Source organism: Balaenoptera ricei, chromosome 7, assembly GCF_028023285.1.
Source record: "Balaenoptera ricei isolate mBalRic1 chromosome 7, mBalRic1.hap2, whole genome shotgun sequence".
Lineage (NCBI taxonomy): Eukaryota > Metazoa > Chordata > Mammalia > Artiodactyla > Balaenopteridae > Balaenoptera > Balaenoptera ricei.
In genome coordinates, this window is record NC_082645.1 from 104474717 (window position 1) to 104488833 (window position 14117).

At 43.4% G+C, this 14117-nt stretch overlaps 1 protein-coding gene across 1 annotated transcript; it reads right to left on the reverse strand.

Annotated features, from left to right (window-relative positions):
* Nucleotides 1–5588: 5588 nt before the first annotated feature.
* LOC132368706 (dickkopf-related protein 3-like) lies at nt 5589–6643 on the reverse strand. Its single transcript, XM_059927432.1, is given in 2 exon segments — nt 5589–6608; nt 6611–6643. Coding segments are annotated over 2 exon segments (1053 nt in total).
* Nucleotides 6644–14117: the final 7474 nt, after the last annotated feature.

Below are 14117 nucleotides of genomic sequence, written 5' to 3' on the forward strand. Positions count from 1 at the left end.
AGGAAAATACCTTCATTTGATCATAAAAAAAAGAATATAATTTTCAGGAATGGAAAACCAGTGCTCTTCTTCAAAAGTAAAAGTTGAATAACTATTAAAGAACCCTACCCTCTAGGAGTGAACTCTAGAGGAGGGGGACTCAAGGGGCTCTGCTGGTAGATGTGTGGCCCCAAGGTACCCAGAGCTTGGTCAGCTCTGTCCCTTTCCCCTAACACCTAGATTTTTCTATGAGAAATTATTCCCCTTCCACTGGAGGTTTGTTCTATAGGAAGGAGAGATTCCCAGCACCTACCTCCAAGCGCTCCCAGCATCAGGTGGTAGATCCTTCTGCAGGAGAGGAGAGAACAGCCCTTAGATATTTTGTTGAGGCTGTAATCCATGATAGAGAGGAACATATACATATCAGAAGGTTGTAGTTTCCCATGCTTACCTACGTGGACCTCCAGATTTCAAAGACTTAGAAAACTAAACCATCGAATTGTTCTGCATATATTGAATCTGAGGTCTATATGAACCTGAGGTCCAGGACTCTAAACACAGACTCATCCTGGAATAATAAAGAACCCGGAAGACTTAGACAATGAGGCCCAATTGCCGTAGAGCCTTAGGCAATCTCTGGACATTGAGTACATCCCTGATGACAGGTTGTTTACTTGTCATTCGTCTCTTTCTCAAAAAAGAATGCAAAACGTGCAAAATGCTTTTGGTTTCTGGTTTTGTAATTGTTTGCAAGCCAGCTAGATGGTAATTTACTGTATTTTATTTTCTGTTTGGAGATGCTACAACTTCTCTAAAACATTTTCTACATTTTTCTTCATTTGTTGTCTCAAACTAGGAAATAATGCACATACCCGAGCCTGCATTTTCATCACCTTAGGGACCAGTAGAAGAGTCTATTTCCTAAAGAAGGAAGCAAGGATGGGGAGTAGGCGGAATGTGCTAAAAAACATGTTCCAGAGTTTGTTTCACCCACACAAATGGGAGGGGACTAAACGCTCTCTACCACAGAAGCAGCTAGCATGGTTTTATCTTGATCCACTCCACCTCTGTGCTTCAAAGTTCCACAGCTGAGAAAATGGGCTGTGTAGTCTTTTTTAACATGGATCATGTAGAGCCAGGTTATTTTTAAATTCGATGAAGACATCTGGCCCAGAGACCTTAGACAGCAGTATTGTCAAATGACTTCCCTCCTTCTTTGGTTTTTGTACTTAGCATCCATCATATGTAAGCCAGGGATAAATATAGTAAATAACCATCTAGGTAATTCCACATAGATTCCACTTCATGTAAGTGTCAGAGGTACTGTGTGGAAGCTGTTTCACCTTTCTGAATATCACAGGGGCAAGAGTGATCTCACAGGACCAAGACTATTTTTAAAAATTGATTTTAAAACGATACTTCTGCCTTCTTGAGGTTCACTTATGTCCTGTGATGAGCAGGATCATTCTATGTGTCTCATGATTAAATTTTGGCATTAGATGCTCTAATTGGTCTATGTGTCTGATTTTTCTTATCCCTAAGCCAGAAAGTATAGATATATACACCTGTAGCTGGAACCACAGTCCCTGTAGCTTTCCACAGGGGAACAGGAATGCCTTACATATAAAGGGTTTCTAAAGCTCCATCCTTTTACCTTTGAGAAAGAAGGCTGGCTCTCGAGCATAAGATCACTCCTAGAACCAGTGCCAAACAGATAGAGGGACTGTCCTGATCAGAGGGAGAGAGGAATTAGGTTTTCCTCTTATTCTTCATGAATTTTATTAGCCTAGTTAAGTAGGGTAATCTAGGCATTTTATTAGGGTACTGCTTTATAGATGAAATATGACTAAATCTCAACTTAAAAATAAAGTAGAAGTGGACCTCTTAGAGTGATGCTAGGGTGGGGTGCTCAGAGCCCCCCATTGCAACTCCGCATCTTCTTCCCCTTCCCAGGTTGTTTCTGACACTACTACTCAAGATTCTTGAGCGCTGCAGAACCATGGATACCCTGGAAAACTGTCTGGAAAATTCTGCTCTAATTAAACAATAATATCATATGGTTGTAGTCCTAATAGTTCCATCATGTGAAAAGTTTAGACAGCGGGAGCCTCCTGGGAGGTGTGACTTGAGAAATGCCAGTGGTTTTCTGCCTTTTGGGACCCTGCTAGTCATCCGTCTTCCATCACTATTTGGCATTTCCGTATTGGAATCACTTCTTTGGGTTAAGACACTATTACTATTATAGGCCCCTATTAGAAAACAAAACAAAACAAAACAAAACAAAACAAAACTTCATTTAAAAGTATCACCATATTCCACTGGAATCCATCATTAAATGCAGAATGGAGATTTTTTCCATGATGATACAGAGCTCAGATAATCCAGTCCCACCAGCAAAACTGAATGTAAGTTAGAGGCCCGTTTTAGGTTATGACCTTGTGAAGTCAGCCAGTGGACAGAGAGATGCTGATGTGGAGAGAGGCGTGAGGAAACGGCTTAGACAGGAGACACTGCTCAGTGCAGCTGATTCTGCAGCTACGATGGGCCACCCTGTGTAACCATATGGCAAAGAAAGAATTGGTGTTTTTACTAGTGAGTAAGTGAAAGACAAATGCCGTAAAGAAAAGGAAGATGGTGGCACGTAGCCCAGGCTTTGTGTTACGATTTTGCCCAGGACTGTCTGGTTGGCATTTCCAAGTGCCCAGTGGAATTAATGGACATTAGTGAACTAATTTGTTACTGGTCTCTGAACAGTATGGTATTGTGTGTGGGATGAGGGCAAGTGTGGATGAGAAGAACCTCTCTTAAATATGCAGAAGTAGGTTGGATGACATGACAGCTAGTTAATCAAAAATTTCAAGCTGTGGATTTATTAGGTTTGGGGTAAGGGCACTTCTTTTGAATCCTGTTTTAATATTCTATCTTTATTCCTTAAAAACAGTTATCAAATTTGTTTCCTCGTGTCTGCCTTTATTGATTACAAATGTTCCCAAATGTCAAGACCATGGAAAATGACAACAAACTATCAGTTCCTTACGTTAACAAGCACCAAATTCACTCCAAAAGATTGCAAAGAATAGGGAAAAGAGAATCACCACACAGATGATTTAAATCATGTCATTTATAAAGATGTAGAGAAACAGACTTTGGTTGGGGTGCAAGCTGCTTGGATTTGAATTTAAAGATGGACAGTTTTTCTACAGGGTTGGCATTTTGTCTTCCTGAAGCCAGAATAGATTCCATCCAGATGCTTCATGTTTTTGCCCTGAGAGCAAACATTTATATGGGAACTGAGCTGAAGGAACTGAACAAAGCAACCTTATAAATTCTAAATTTGGGTGATTGCATCACTGAAGTCCTAAACATACTACAAGTCAAATCCAGCTTTTATTTTTATTGAGCATTTGCAACTAATTCCCACTGATCAAAGACAATTTAGTCTCCCTCTCTCTCTCTTTTTTTTCAGTCTTTCTTTTTGGCAAATAAATTGTATTCTGGAAGGATGACATGGGAATCACTGGTCTTCCCAACAGCTGCATGATTCCACTGTTGGAATGGGAACATGGAATGGGGGAAGGCAGTGCATTTGGGAAATTCATTAAGCAACTGTATTCATTAAATGTTGGGAGGAAATAATTTAGACCTTTTTTGTTAATATAATAATTTACAGCTGTGTCATTATTACAGTTTGCTTTAGTCTGGGACAAAATTTTATATTTATATAAAATGAAAATTATCTACTACTTATATGATAAAATATGAGTCTTAGTTGTAGTTATTGGTAAGATGTGGGGTTACAGAATCTCCACTTTTCTCTTTGCTAATTAGCTTGCACAGTCTGGGGTATAGCCAGAGGAGGGAGAGGTGACCCAAGGTGGAGATGGTGCCTGTGTAAGGCAGGCAGCTTATGTAGAAGGTTAAGCTTGAGGCTGGAACTAAGACGCTCGGGTCTTATTCCTGATCATCTCAGGTATTTCATTTCTTTAGCTGTAAAATAAGGAAGACACTATCCTTATGGTGAGTCCAGGGACAGGTCTATATTTTTGAAGGTCCAGAACTTATACAATCTGAGAGATCCTCTTTAAGAAAAAGAACATAAATATTATAAGTTCTAAGTTGGGTATAAGGCATTGGAATGGGCCATTACAATTAAAGGGCCCTGAAGCTTAAGCTTTATTTTTTATTTCTTTTTTATTTTTGTAGTTTAAGTGATTTATACTTGATTTCTAAATGCAACATGTGTTTACACATAATTTAAAACTTGAAGAAAGCATGCTTATACAATTGTGTGTGACTTTAACATTTAATAACTCTGAATACATGATGGAAACAGTCCATGACACTTGAAAATAATCATTTATGGAACAGCATACAATTCAGTGCTCTTAGCTTGGATATTACAACCATATTTCACAAAGTCTTGCTTGGCTTGATTTTCGCCATGCAGTCAATAATGGTCTTCAGTTGCTGGTAATTGATTTTGCAAATTTCATTTATAATCCTGGCCCTAAGATTACCTAAGTACTGTTTCTGGCACGTTAACTTACATATTATGCTCCAGTCATGTGTACCTTCAAAGTTACTGATATAACTGACTGCCACAGGGGACAGTGTCAATACCTCTGTCTCCACTGGAGTGATGGCCACCCACGCTGGGGAGAAAGCTGGGGAGAACGCTGTTTTTCTAACAGCAGAACTTTAATCTTACAGGGATGTGTGAACTAGTTTGACCTTAGTTCCAGATGTGCCTCAAAAAAAAAAAAAAAGGAAAAATCTCATTCTTCATCCTCATAGGGGGTGCTTTTGGTAGCACCGAGGCTGGTGGGGAGAGCACTGGGCTTGGAATCACACCTGGGCGACATCCTGCTGTGGTCTTCACTAGCTGTGTGACTTGGCAAGCCACTTGACATCTCTGAGCCTCCGAGATCCTGACAGACGGGGACACCAACGCCCCCTTCACCAGGCTGTGGTGAGAGGACATGACACCGCTGCCCTGGCACAGAGGTAGGAGCTGGGTAACTGCTGAGAGGATGAATGCAGGCAACGCGGAGTGAGAACGTTTCACCTGCAGCGGCTGAGGGCAGCGCTTGCCTGTGCCCATGGGGAGAACGGCATGAAAGATTCACTTGTTGCATTTTCGCAGGTTTACGTTTGCAAAGCAGGGCATTCTTCGCCACGTGCTTGAGAGTCAACATTTCCCCAAAACCCATCGTGGGGAAATTCTCCATTCTTTTCCATCTCCTCCCCTCCAACTATTCTCGGGGCAATGTCATACAAAACGAAACGTGCCATCTGCCAACCAGCAGAGGCGAAGCAGCCAATACATTGTACCAGTTTAGCAGCCCATACTTTGGACCAGTTTAGCAGCCCTAGTCTACCTTCAGCCTGCCACACCCTGGTCTTCCCCGGACACCAGAATTGTGATGCATGGGGGAGGGTGGTGGGTGCTGGGCGAGGGTGCAGCCCCTCATGTTGTTTCAAGCCAGAGGGGAAAATGTACTGGGAAGAGGCCACGGAAAAAAAGCCTGGTGAGCCCACACCTAGGGACACAGCTGGGGAAATAAATTAACTACTTCTGTTGCACGTCTACCCACAGAACAGACCTGAGTCTAAATCTCCTCTCCCTCCAGCAGCTCCGAGGGGGCCCCGAGCTCCCTGAGAGCCATTTCCACCGACAGGCTCCTCTCCAGGTTCTCCAGCTCCCGGCGCACCTCCTCGATGAAGCCGCCGTCTTCGTACTTGTCGGGGACGTCTCTGGGCACCAGGTTCGCTCCGTCCTCATCGCGGCCCCCGACGAAGGTGGGCTTGCACACGTACACCAGGCTGTGGCTATGAGGCTGGCAGAGGAGGCCACTGGCACATGGGCGTCGGTCCAAAGCTCCATCAGGCTCCAGCTCCCAGGTGATGAGATCCAGAAGCCGGCTGGCGGGGTCGTGGCAGAGCTCACCCTCCACGGGCAGGGTTGTGCACACAGGAAACAACAGACGTCTCTGGAAGGCACAGCACAGCCCCGGCTGGCAGTCCCTCTGGTTGTCACAGATGGTCCCGTTGCCGCCTTCGGTGGCCGTTTTGGTGCAGTGACCCCAGACGCACAGCTGGTCTCCACCACACCCGCTGTCCCGGGTGCAGAGTGTCTGCTGGTCCCGGCACGGCTGGCAGGAGTACTGGAAGCTGGAAATCTGGCAGTAGCTGCCAGGCCCACAGTCCTCATCAGTGATGCACTCGTGGCTCCTTTTGCCTTCTTCGTCGCCCATTGACGTAATGACCGTCTCTGAAAAGACCATCTGTCCAGTGTGGTTGTCGGTGACCTTGTGAATTTCTCGGTGGACGTGGATGGTGTTGTTTCCAGCCTTGGTTTCCGTGTCGGTCTCACTGTGATAGCCGGGAGGTAAGCGTGCCGGGCTCGCTTCTGACGACGTTTTAGCAGCAGCCTCCTCTGCCTCCACCTCCTGCCCCGCGCTGCGCAGTTCGTGCTGCGTGCCCTCCATCAGTTCCTCAACCTCGCGGAGCAGCTCGTTGAGGGTGGCCGCCTCCTGCGGGGAGCTGAGAGCCGGGCCGGGCTCGAACGAAGCCGGGGTCACTGGCGGAGCTGGCGCGGGGGCCGTGGGGACCGCCGCCGCCAGCAGCAGGGCACACACAGCACGGTGCCCCCCAGCCATCGCATCTCGGCTCAGCGCCCTCCGCCGCCGCCCCGACTGGACCGAGCTGTGCTCCGGGCTGCACCTGCCAGGCCCCGCCAGGGGCTGCCTCGGGGCTGCGGAGCCGGAGCGGCGCGGGCCGCGGGTGCGGGGAGCTCGGCGGGCTTAAGCGTTACTAACTTCATGGTAAATCCGCATCTGGTTGTGCTGATGAAACTGAGGGAGGGAATGAGGACTCTCAGAAGTCGCCCCATCATCCGTCGAAGACCTGCCACTTGTGCTGGTGGGGCTGCCTTTCCGAGGGAGGCAGTAAGGTCTTTCTCTAGAACTGGAAAGGGCAGAGCAGGAGACTGCTGTTTGCTGACAACTGAAGGTCGTTCACAGGAATTTTAAGGTGGTGTCCCATCAGGAGTCTCCACTGATAAGGCGACCTCTGTTTTATAAACATGATTACTCACAGGTACAATTTTCCTAGGTGGGGACGATTACATGTTTGAACTCCTATGTTTCAGGCCTTCATAGGCTGGATCATTCAATTCTTACAGCTGCCCAAGGAGTATTTCCAACCTCATTTTGTAGGCGTTGACCTGAGCAGCATCGCAGAATCAGTGAGGGAACGTGGAGTTAAGCTTAGATGTGCCCAGCCCTGAAGTCCATGCTCCTCTCACCCACCCCGTAATGCGGAGGGGCTGCAGCCTGGGGGAGTTTCTGTAGGTGGTTTGAGCTCTCTGTGTGATCTCACTGGCAAGCTGTTCAGCCAGCCAAAGCGACATCCCACCTCTTGGGAAGATGACCCAGACACACTTCCACCAGGAGGGTTGTGCCCTCCCTTTTGGTGTGACAGCTGGTCGCTGGAATAAAAACATTTCCAGCTTTGGGCTTAGCTGAGTCCTGACCTGGAAAGAGGACAACTTCAGAAGAAATAACTTTGCCTTCCTGGGAGTAGTAAATAACCATGAAGTGGTTACCATCACTTTCTTGCTGGTATATATTCTAGAGTATACCCTCATTTGGATGCTGTTTATTTTGAAAATCCATTTTGTGGATTTTCAAACAGGCCAGATTCTCTGAGGAATTATTATTAGTCCTGGGCCTCACCAGACGTGGGAATTGCGTGGGGAGGAGAAGGATTTCTAAAAAGAGAGACAAAAGATTCTATCTCAGATCAGGGCTCTTTTGCAGAGAAATTCTCCTCTACAGACACTGTGACTTTTTCTTCTCTGCTGTGCCTCAACCCCTTCTACTATCAAACATACACACACACACACACACACACACACATGCATTCCTCATAGGTAGTAATAAAAAAATTCACTATGATCCAGTAACATTTGGATGCTTAAGTCTCTCAAAAGCCTCCTCAAATCCCTGGGCAAGAAGGCAGTTCTCTTTCTCCCAGATTCATCTCAACCAATTTCGTATTTAGAAATGTGACCTGCTGAGACCAGCATGGCTCTGTTATGCTCTGGATCCACAGTGACTGAATACGTATTTCTTTTTTGAAACCATTAGGAACCATGTGGTTACTTCCCCCAAAGGTGGGGCATTTCTAAAGACGATTAAGTGGAGGCTTTTGATTTGAAGGCTTATGTAAAGGGAACAGCTCTGGGCTCTCTCAAAGCTTTCCAGCCTGGTAATCAAACCAGACTCACTGCCATTCTGGTGACTGCTCCTAGAAGCTTAGAAACACTAACTGTGCTGGTGAAGGCTTAGAATACACTGAAATAGGCCTGTCAAGTGTCAGTTTATACAGGAGGCGATGGAGTATGTGCTGACATCATGTAATCAAAAGGAAAAAAATTACACCGTGTGTCTTGCCTGGGAAAAATAGACTGCAGCTTAGCAAGTTGTATTTCATGCTCCCTGAACAGAGCTGCAATATCTTCCTGTATTTATTCATTGAGCACCTATTTAACTACATGGTGGTAGTTTACAAATAAAGTGTGGGGCTCTTTTGTGTGCTTTTAAAGACATCAGCTGTGGTGGATCAGGTCAAATCCAACCCACTTCAGCAGGTACTAACTTGTTTAAGAAAACCAGCTGTCAACAGGAAAGGGTTGTCAACAGGCTCAGATGGTTCACCAAGTTAATCATTCCTTTGGTAGGCCCTGGGAAATTCGCTGCTTGATTTTTCAGTGACATGTTGGGCAAATGCCGAAAGGCAGCACCTCCCATCAACTGGGAATCAATTATGAAGCTGATTGAGGTGTTTGTTTTTTAAATTACCCAAGTAGATGGAGATTCAGGCAATGGCAGATACCTTAAGGTCTTAGCTAAAGGAGCACGAGGTGTACGGATAAGGGGAAAAGGAGTTCAGAGCAGGCAAGAAGGGCTGGGAAACGTGGCTTCTCTCCTTCTAGACTGCAGACTGAACAGCATCCCCTCCTGACCTGCCTCCCTGGAGACATTTATCTTCTGGTGGCTGTCACTGAGTTTTCTCCCGGGGGTTACCCGGTAGGGTCACAAGCAAAGCTACTACAGAAATCTACTCCTTGCCCTTGCCCTCCCCTGGAACTTTCAGCCTCTCCTGGAAAAACCTTTCATGAATTACTATTAATTTCAGACTTGCAATGCAAATGCCAAATGCATACCCCATAAGACGGTTCTGATGTTGTTTCTAAACATTTTTCACCCACATTGGTATTCACAAGGAATTTGTTCTGTAAACCCCCAATATTATCAGCTTGGTGTCCAATTGCCTAAGAGTCAACATTTTCCTGGAAGGAATTTTGAAAGAATACCCCCTTGGTCAGCCCCAAGGGTTATTTTTGTTCTACTGATATATTTTTAAACAGTTTAGTTGTGAAATATAACATACCCACTAAAAAATGGGTAAGGCATTGCCATAGATATTTTCTTAGTTAATTCAGGAAGATTTCTGGCAGGAAGATGAAATAGAATCATAATCAATGTACCAACCAAGGGCTATTTTGCATTTTGTTTTAGTTAGTGGAGGCAGAAATTGGTGGAAAGGGACCAGGGGAAGATATCATTTTGACTCTGCTGATCTGCTCTGTCAGTGAAAATCAGGATCTTCTCAAGCATGATATGTCTCAAATTTGCGAGGTGTTGCTTAGTAAGTAAATCAGGATGAAAGGTTTTTTTTATCTAAGAAGAGAACTAGACCAAAGTTATAACCAAACACAGCACCCAGACAAGACACCTCTCACTGCACAGTTTTCATGCAAAATGCTGGCTTGAATGGGAGATTTATTAGATCAAAGAGAAGTTACAGGGAATGAGAAACAAGGTGCATATGTTATAGTTCAAAAGGTTTGCATAAAAAAAGTTAAATAAGAATGCTTAGTGGGATGCAGTCATAATGTGGCTTTTAAGGGCATATACTTCCGGGTCAGAGTGCTTGATTTAAAGTCGCGGTCCTACCACTTTTCTAGCTGCAGGACACTGGGTGATTTGTCTATTATCCAAGCCTTAGTTTCCTTAGTTATCTAATGAGGATGGTAATACACATATCACATAAGGAATGATACATGTAGGGACCCCATGTAAAATCTTAGCCCAGTGGCTGGCATTTAGTAAGAACTCAGTAAATGTAAGTTGCTGCTATTAGTACTAGTACTACTAGTACTAGTACTGCTGCTACTGTGGGGCTTCTCAGAGCCCCCAGTATGCTAATGAATGCCCTGAATTTGCAGAAGAAGCCTGTAGAGCTCAGCCCGTCCAAGACTTACTTAAACCACTAACCCTTTTCCCATAGAACATCTGGCTGGATTCATGTTTTCTGGAATACAGTTTAGGAAATATTGTGACAGACGTACCTCCATGGGATCCTGACTCATAGTCTTTAACATTTGATGGAGAAATTCCTCTCACTTCTCTCTACCTACTCAAATTCTCTGCATTTTGTTCAGCTCAACTCCTGCGCTCTCTCCAAGAGCCAGCTTTCACCTCCTTGGCCAGCACTCAGCTCCTTTCTCTCAATTCAGTTGGCCCATGTCACTTGCATTGTATTGTCACTTGGACTTTTTGTCTTGGTATTGCCATTGCTTTGATGGATTTCTTGTCACACTCAGCTTGTCTTCTTTGATTTTTTTTTACGTAGTAAGTCTTCAGCTTAGCAACCCTTCACTGACTAGTCTTAGATCTGCTGTGTTCGCTCAAGACCTAATTGAGTGCAGTTGAAACCTTGCATTGGAAGTTGATTTCCCCTGCAGTTAAGTCTGAAGCCTTACTCATCACCTGCCCCAACTTCTTCCAGAACTAGTGTTCTTAGTCTTTAGTCCAGTTATGGTAAGTTGTCTCTCCTTCTGATGTCTTTCCTAACCCACAGGACAGTGTCTGTTACCAAACTCAGGTTTGGCTGCTCATTGCTCAAAAGCCAATAATTGAGAAGCAAATGTTGTAAGAAAGGAAAGTTGCTTTAGTCAGAAAGCCAGCAATCTGGGGAGAAGGTGGACTCGTGTCCCAAGAACAACTCCTAAGATTCTGCTCAGCTATGACGATTTTTAAAGGGAAAAAAGGGAAATAATCTCAGTTAAATATTAAGGAGGTCATATTTGTCATTCTTCCATTGTGTGCAGACCTGCTGACTTCTCCTGATCTTCCTTTGGATGCTTTCCTGCCCGTGTGGTCCACCTGCAAATTTAAGGGGAAGCTAGGGGTAGATAATCATTCTTTAACTACTTAATTCTTCATTATTACTCCTTCTAATCCAGGAAAGGAATCAACAGGTTAGGCAAGGCACTGTGTACATTCAGTAAAGCAAAAATCAGGAGTTAGGTTAAACGTTACCTGGTGATATCATTTTTATGATTAAGGTCTGAGAAAAACAGAGATGAACAAACAGAAAAGGGACAAAAGTGCTGCTTACATATCTACTGTACAAAAACCTAGATTGCTGAGAAGACCATATTTCCCTTTTTATTACAGATCTTTTCTCTGAAGTCAATATTTCATTCTGTTTCTTGGTAATATATATTTTCTCTCTCTTTAACTAATTCTATTCTTTATATTTCCTAGTGAGGCTTTGGTTTAACCATATTTAATGGACCAGTATTCGACTTAACTGTGCCTAAAAATTGTGCTGATGGAGGAGAGCTGATTACAAGAATAGATGTAATACAAGTTCATTAGAGAGATTCAGAACACAGGCTCTTGAACTAAGATAATGTGGCGTTAGCTCCATCATTTACTAGCTGTGTGACCTTGGGCAAGTTAATTAAACTCTCTCTACTATAGTTTTCCCATGTGTAAAATGGGCCACCTCATAGGGTAGCTGTCAGCATTAAACAAGACAATGAAAGTCTATCTTTTAGCACAGCACTGTGCACCCAGTAAGGTTCATAGTCATGGCCCAGATTTAAGACACATTCTCTGCTTTCTTGAATCTCGCCATCTGAAGCAGAAGCAGAGGCAGCTTTAGAAGGAGGAAGGATGTGAGCAGGAATTGCAGACGTATAAGGGAGAATTGAAAAGACTGGTTCTACTGGGCACAGGGTGAGAGATGAGGTTGGCATCATAGATTGGAGACACATAGTAGAGGGTTTTGAATCCCAAATTATGGAATTTTATAGACAATGGATTAAACATTTTTAAACAAAATAGTAATACGTTCAGCCCTGTGTTTCAGGAAGCTAACTTTGGGAATACTAAGGAGGAGGAATTGGAGCGGAGAGATCAATTAAGAGATTAAGATCCACCATTCAGATTTTTTTTTTTTCTATTTCCCCTGGTTCAGTTTCTTTTTACATAATGGGAATAAGTTTTTCATGCAACTTCCATTGATAATCCTCGATGAGACTCTCCTTGGACTTTTTAATCTTTCTCTATCTGACTAGGTCTGTTTGGTTCACCTGACTCCCAGGAATGTATCCAGAAACAAAACAGATCATACGTTTTCCATTTTATTTGTAACCCTCAACTCCCATAGCTGCTGCCCACTACCATGATATTGCTTCAGAGGATCACTGACTATCCTTTCTTCCACTTTGTGCTATGTGTTCTCGGTTGAGTGCTCAATTCCAAGGGCAAGTGCTTTATTTATACTCAAAACAGAAAATACATAACAAGACAGTTATCGATAACTATCAGTGCCTTGATTACAATAGATGCTTAACCCCGGGGAAGCAGGGCTGGCATTCTGTTCTGAAACCCTCTGAAACAAAAAACCTATTTACACCAGATGCAGTTGCCCAGTGCCAACTCTCAGTCCAGTTAGATGCACAGGAGTGTCTACTGATGACCTTTCAGCTGCTTGTCAACACCTTCCTATTAAACTCTCAGTCTGCTTGAAATAGAGCACCAATACCTCTGGCCACCTCACTTTTTGAAAAACAAACTAAACCATCAGATAAGACCATGGGGACTTGGGATTTATCTAATGCTACACACTCTTTTTAAAATTGATTCACTTTTCTGCCAACCCAAAATGTCCATGAAATAGCCTAGCTGCTCTGCTGCAAGAACAATTATTATACCGCCTGAGGTGACTTGTATGATCTCAAGGCCTTGCAAACATCCATTTATACTGAGATGGATTGGAGATAAAGCAGACATGAGTTGGCACTTCGGGCAGACAATGATTGTCAGACATGCCACATTGTGACAGCGGGAGCACAGCCCCATGGCCTGACGGGAGAACACACTTCCGTATTTCCCGCAGATCAGTATGCATGCAAATGTGCTCAATTTTGTCCAAAGACAAATACCGTAAGGGTCCAAAAGCCCTTCAAATCGGAATTGTCTGAATTTTCAAACCAACAGACTTGAAGTCTGTAAGCAAACATGGAAGTCCCTGTGGAAACTTCAATTCACCTGTGCTGTACCTTTCCCTATAATCTAATGCCAAGTTGCAATTAACTGTAATTCAAGATATACATAATTGCAACTCATCCAGAAGAGATTATTTTTTGAGCGCTTCAAAATGAGAAAATATGCATATTCCTTTACAGGTTTCATTGAAAGAAAGTTGATTTAAATAAATCCACAGGCATATATACTGTAGGGATTGATTTACCCCAAACAAAATGTACTATTGACATCTGTAGAAATGTATAGAGTAATTTATTTCTCAGATTAATATTATCTCATTAGTGATGTCATTAACTAAAAGTAGAAATATCATTTCAGTTGCCATTTTGTAATTTCTATATAAAATTCTGGTTCATGTTTGGACTTATAAGACAAAACGAGTTTTTAAGTCTGAACTAGATGTATTTGTATTGTCTAGTTACAAATTAGTTCCCGATGATTCATGAGGTCATCACAGGAAAATGTGAGAGATCCCTTTGGGGCATCATAATATACTTCCTAACAGGGAAATAAGTATTAACATCTGAAGTCATAAGAGCAGGAACATCTATTTTTCAAGGAAAAACTGACACTGGAAATTTCAATCCTATCATAAAAATGAGTTGCAAAAAAATTACACTCCAGAGTCGCTGAAGGGTATCTACATGAGATAACGGAATTAACCACTCAAAATATTAAAGACAAGGGTGGATCCTATTCAGTCAAAATGTTTATTCTCTTTATTAGTCA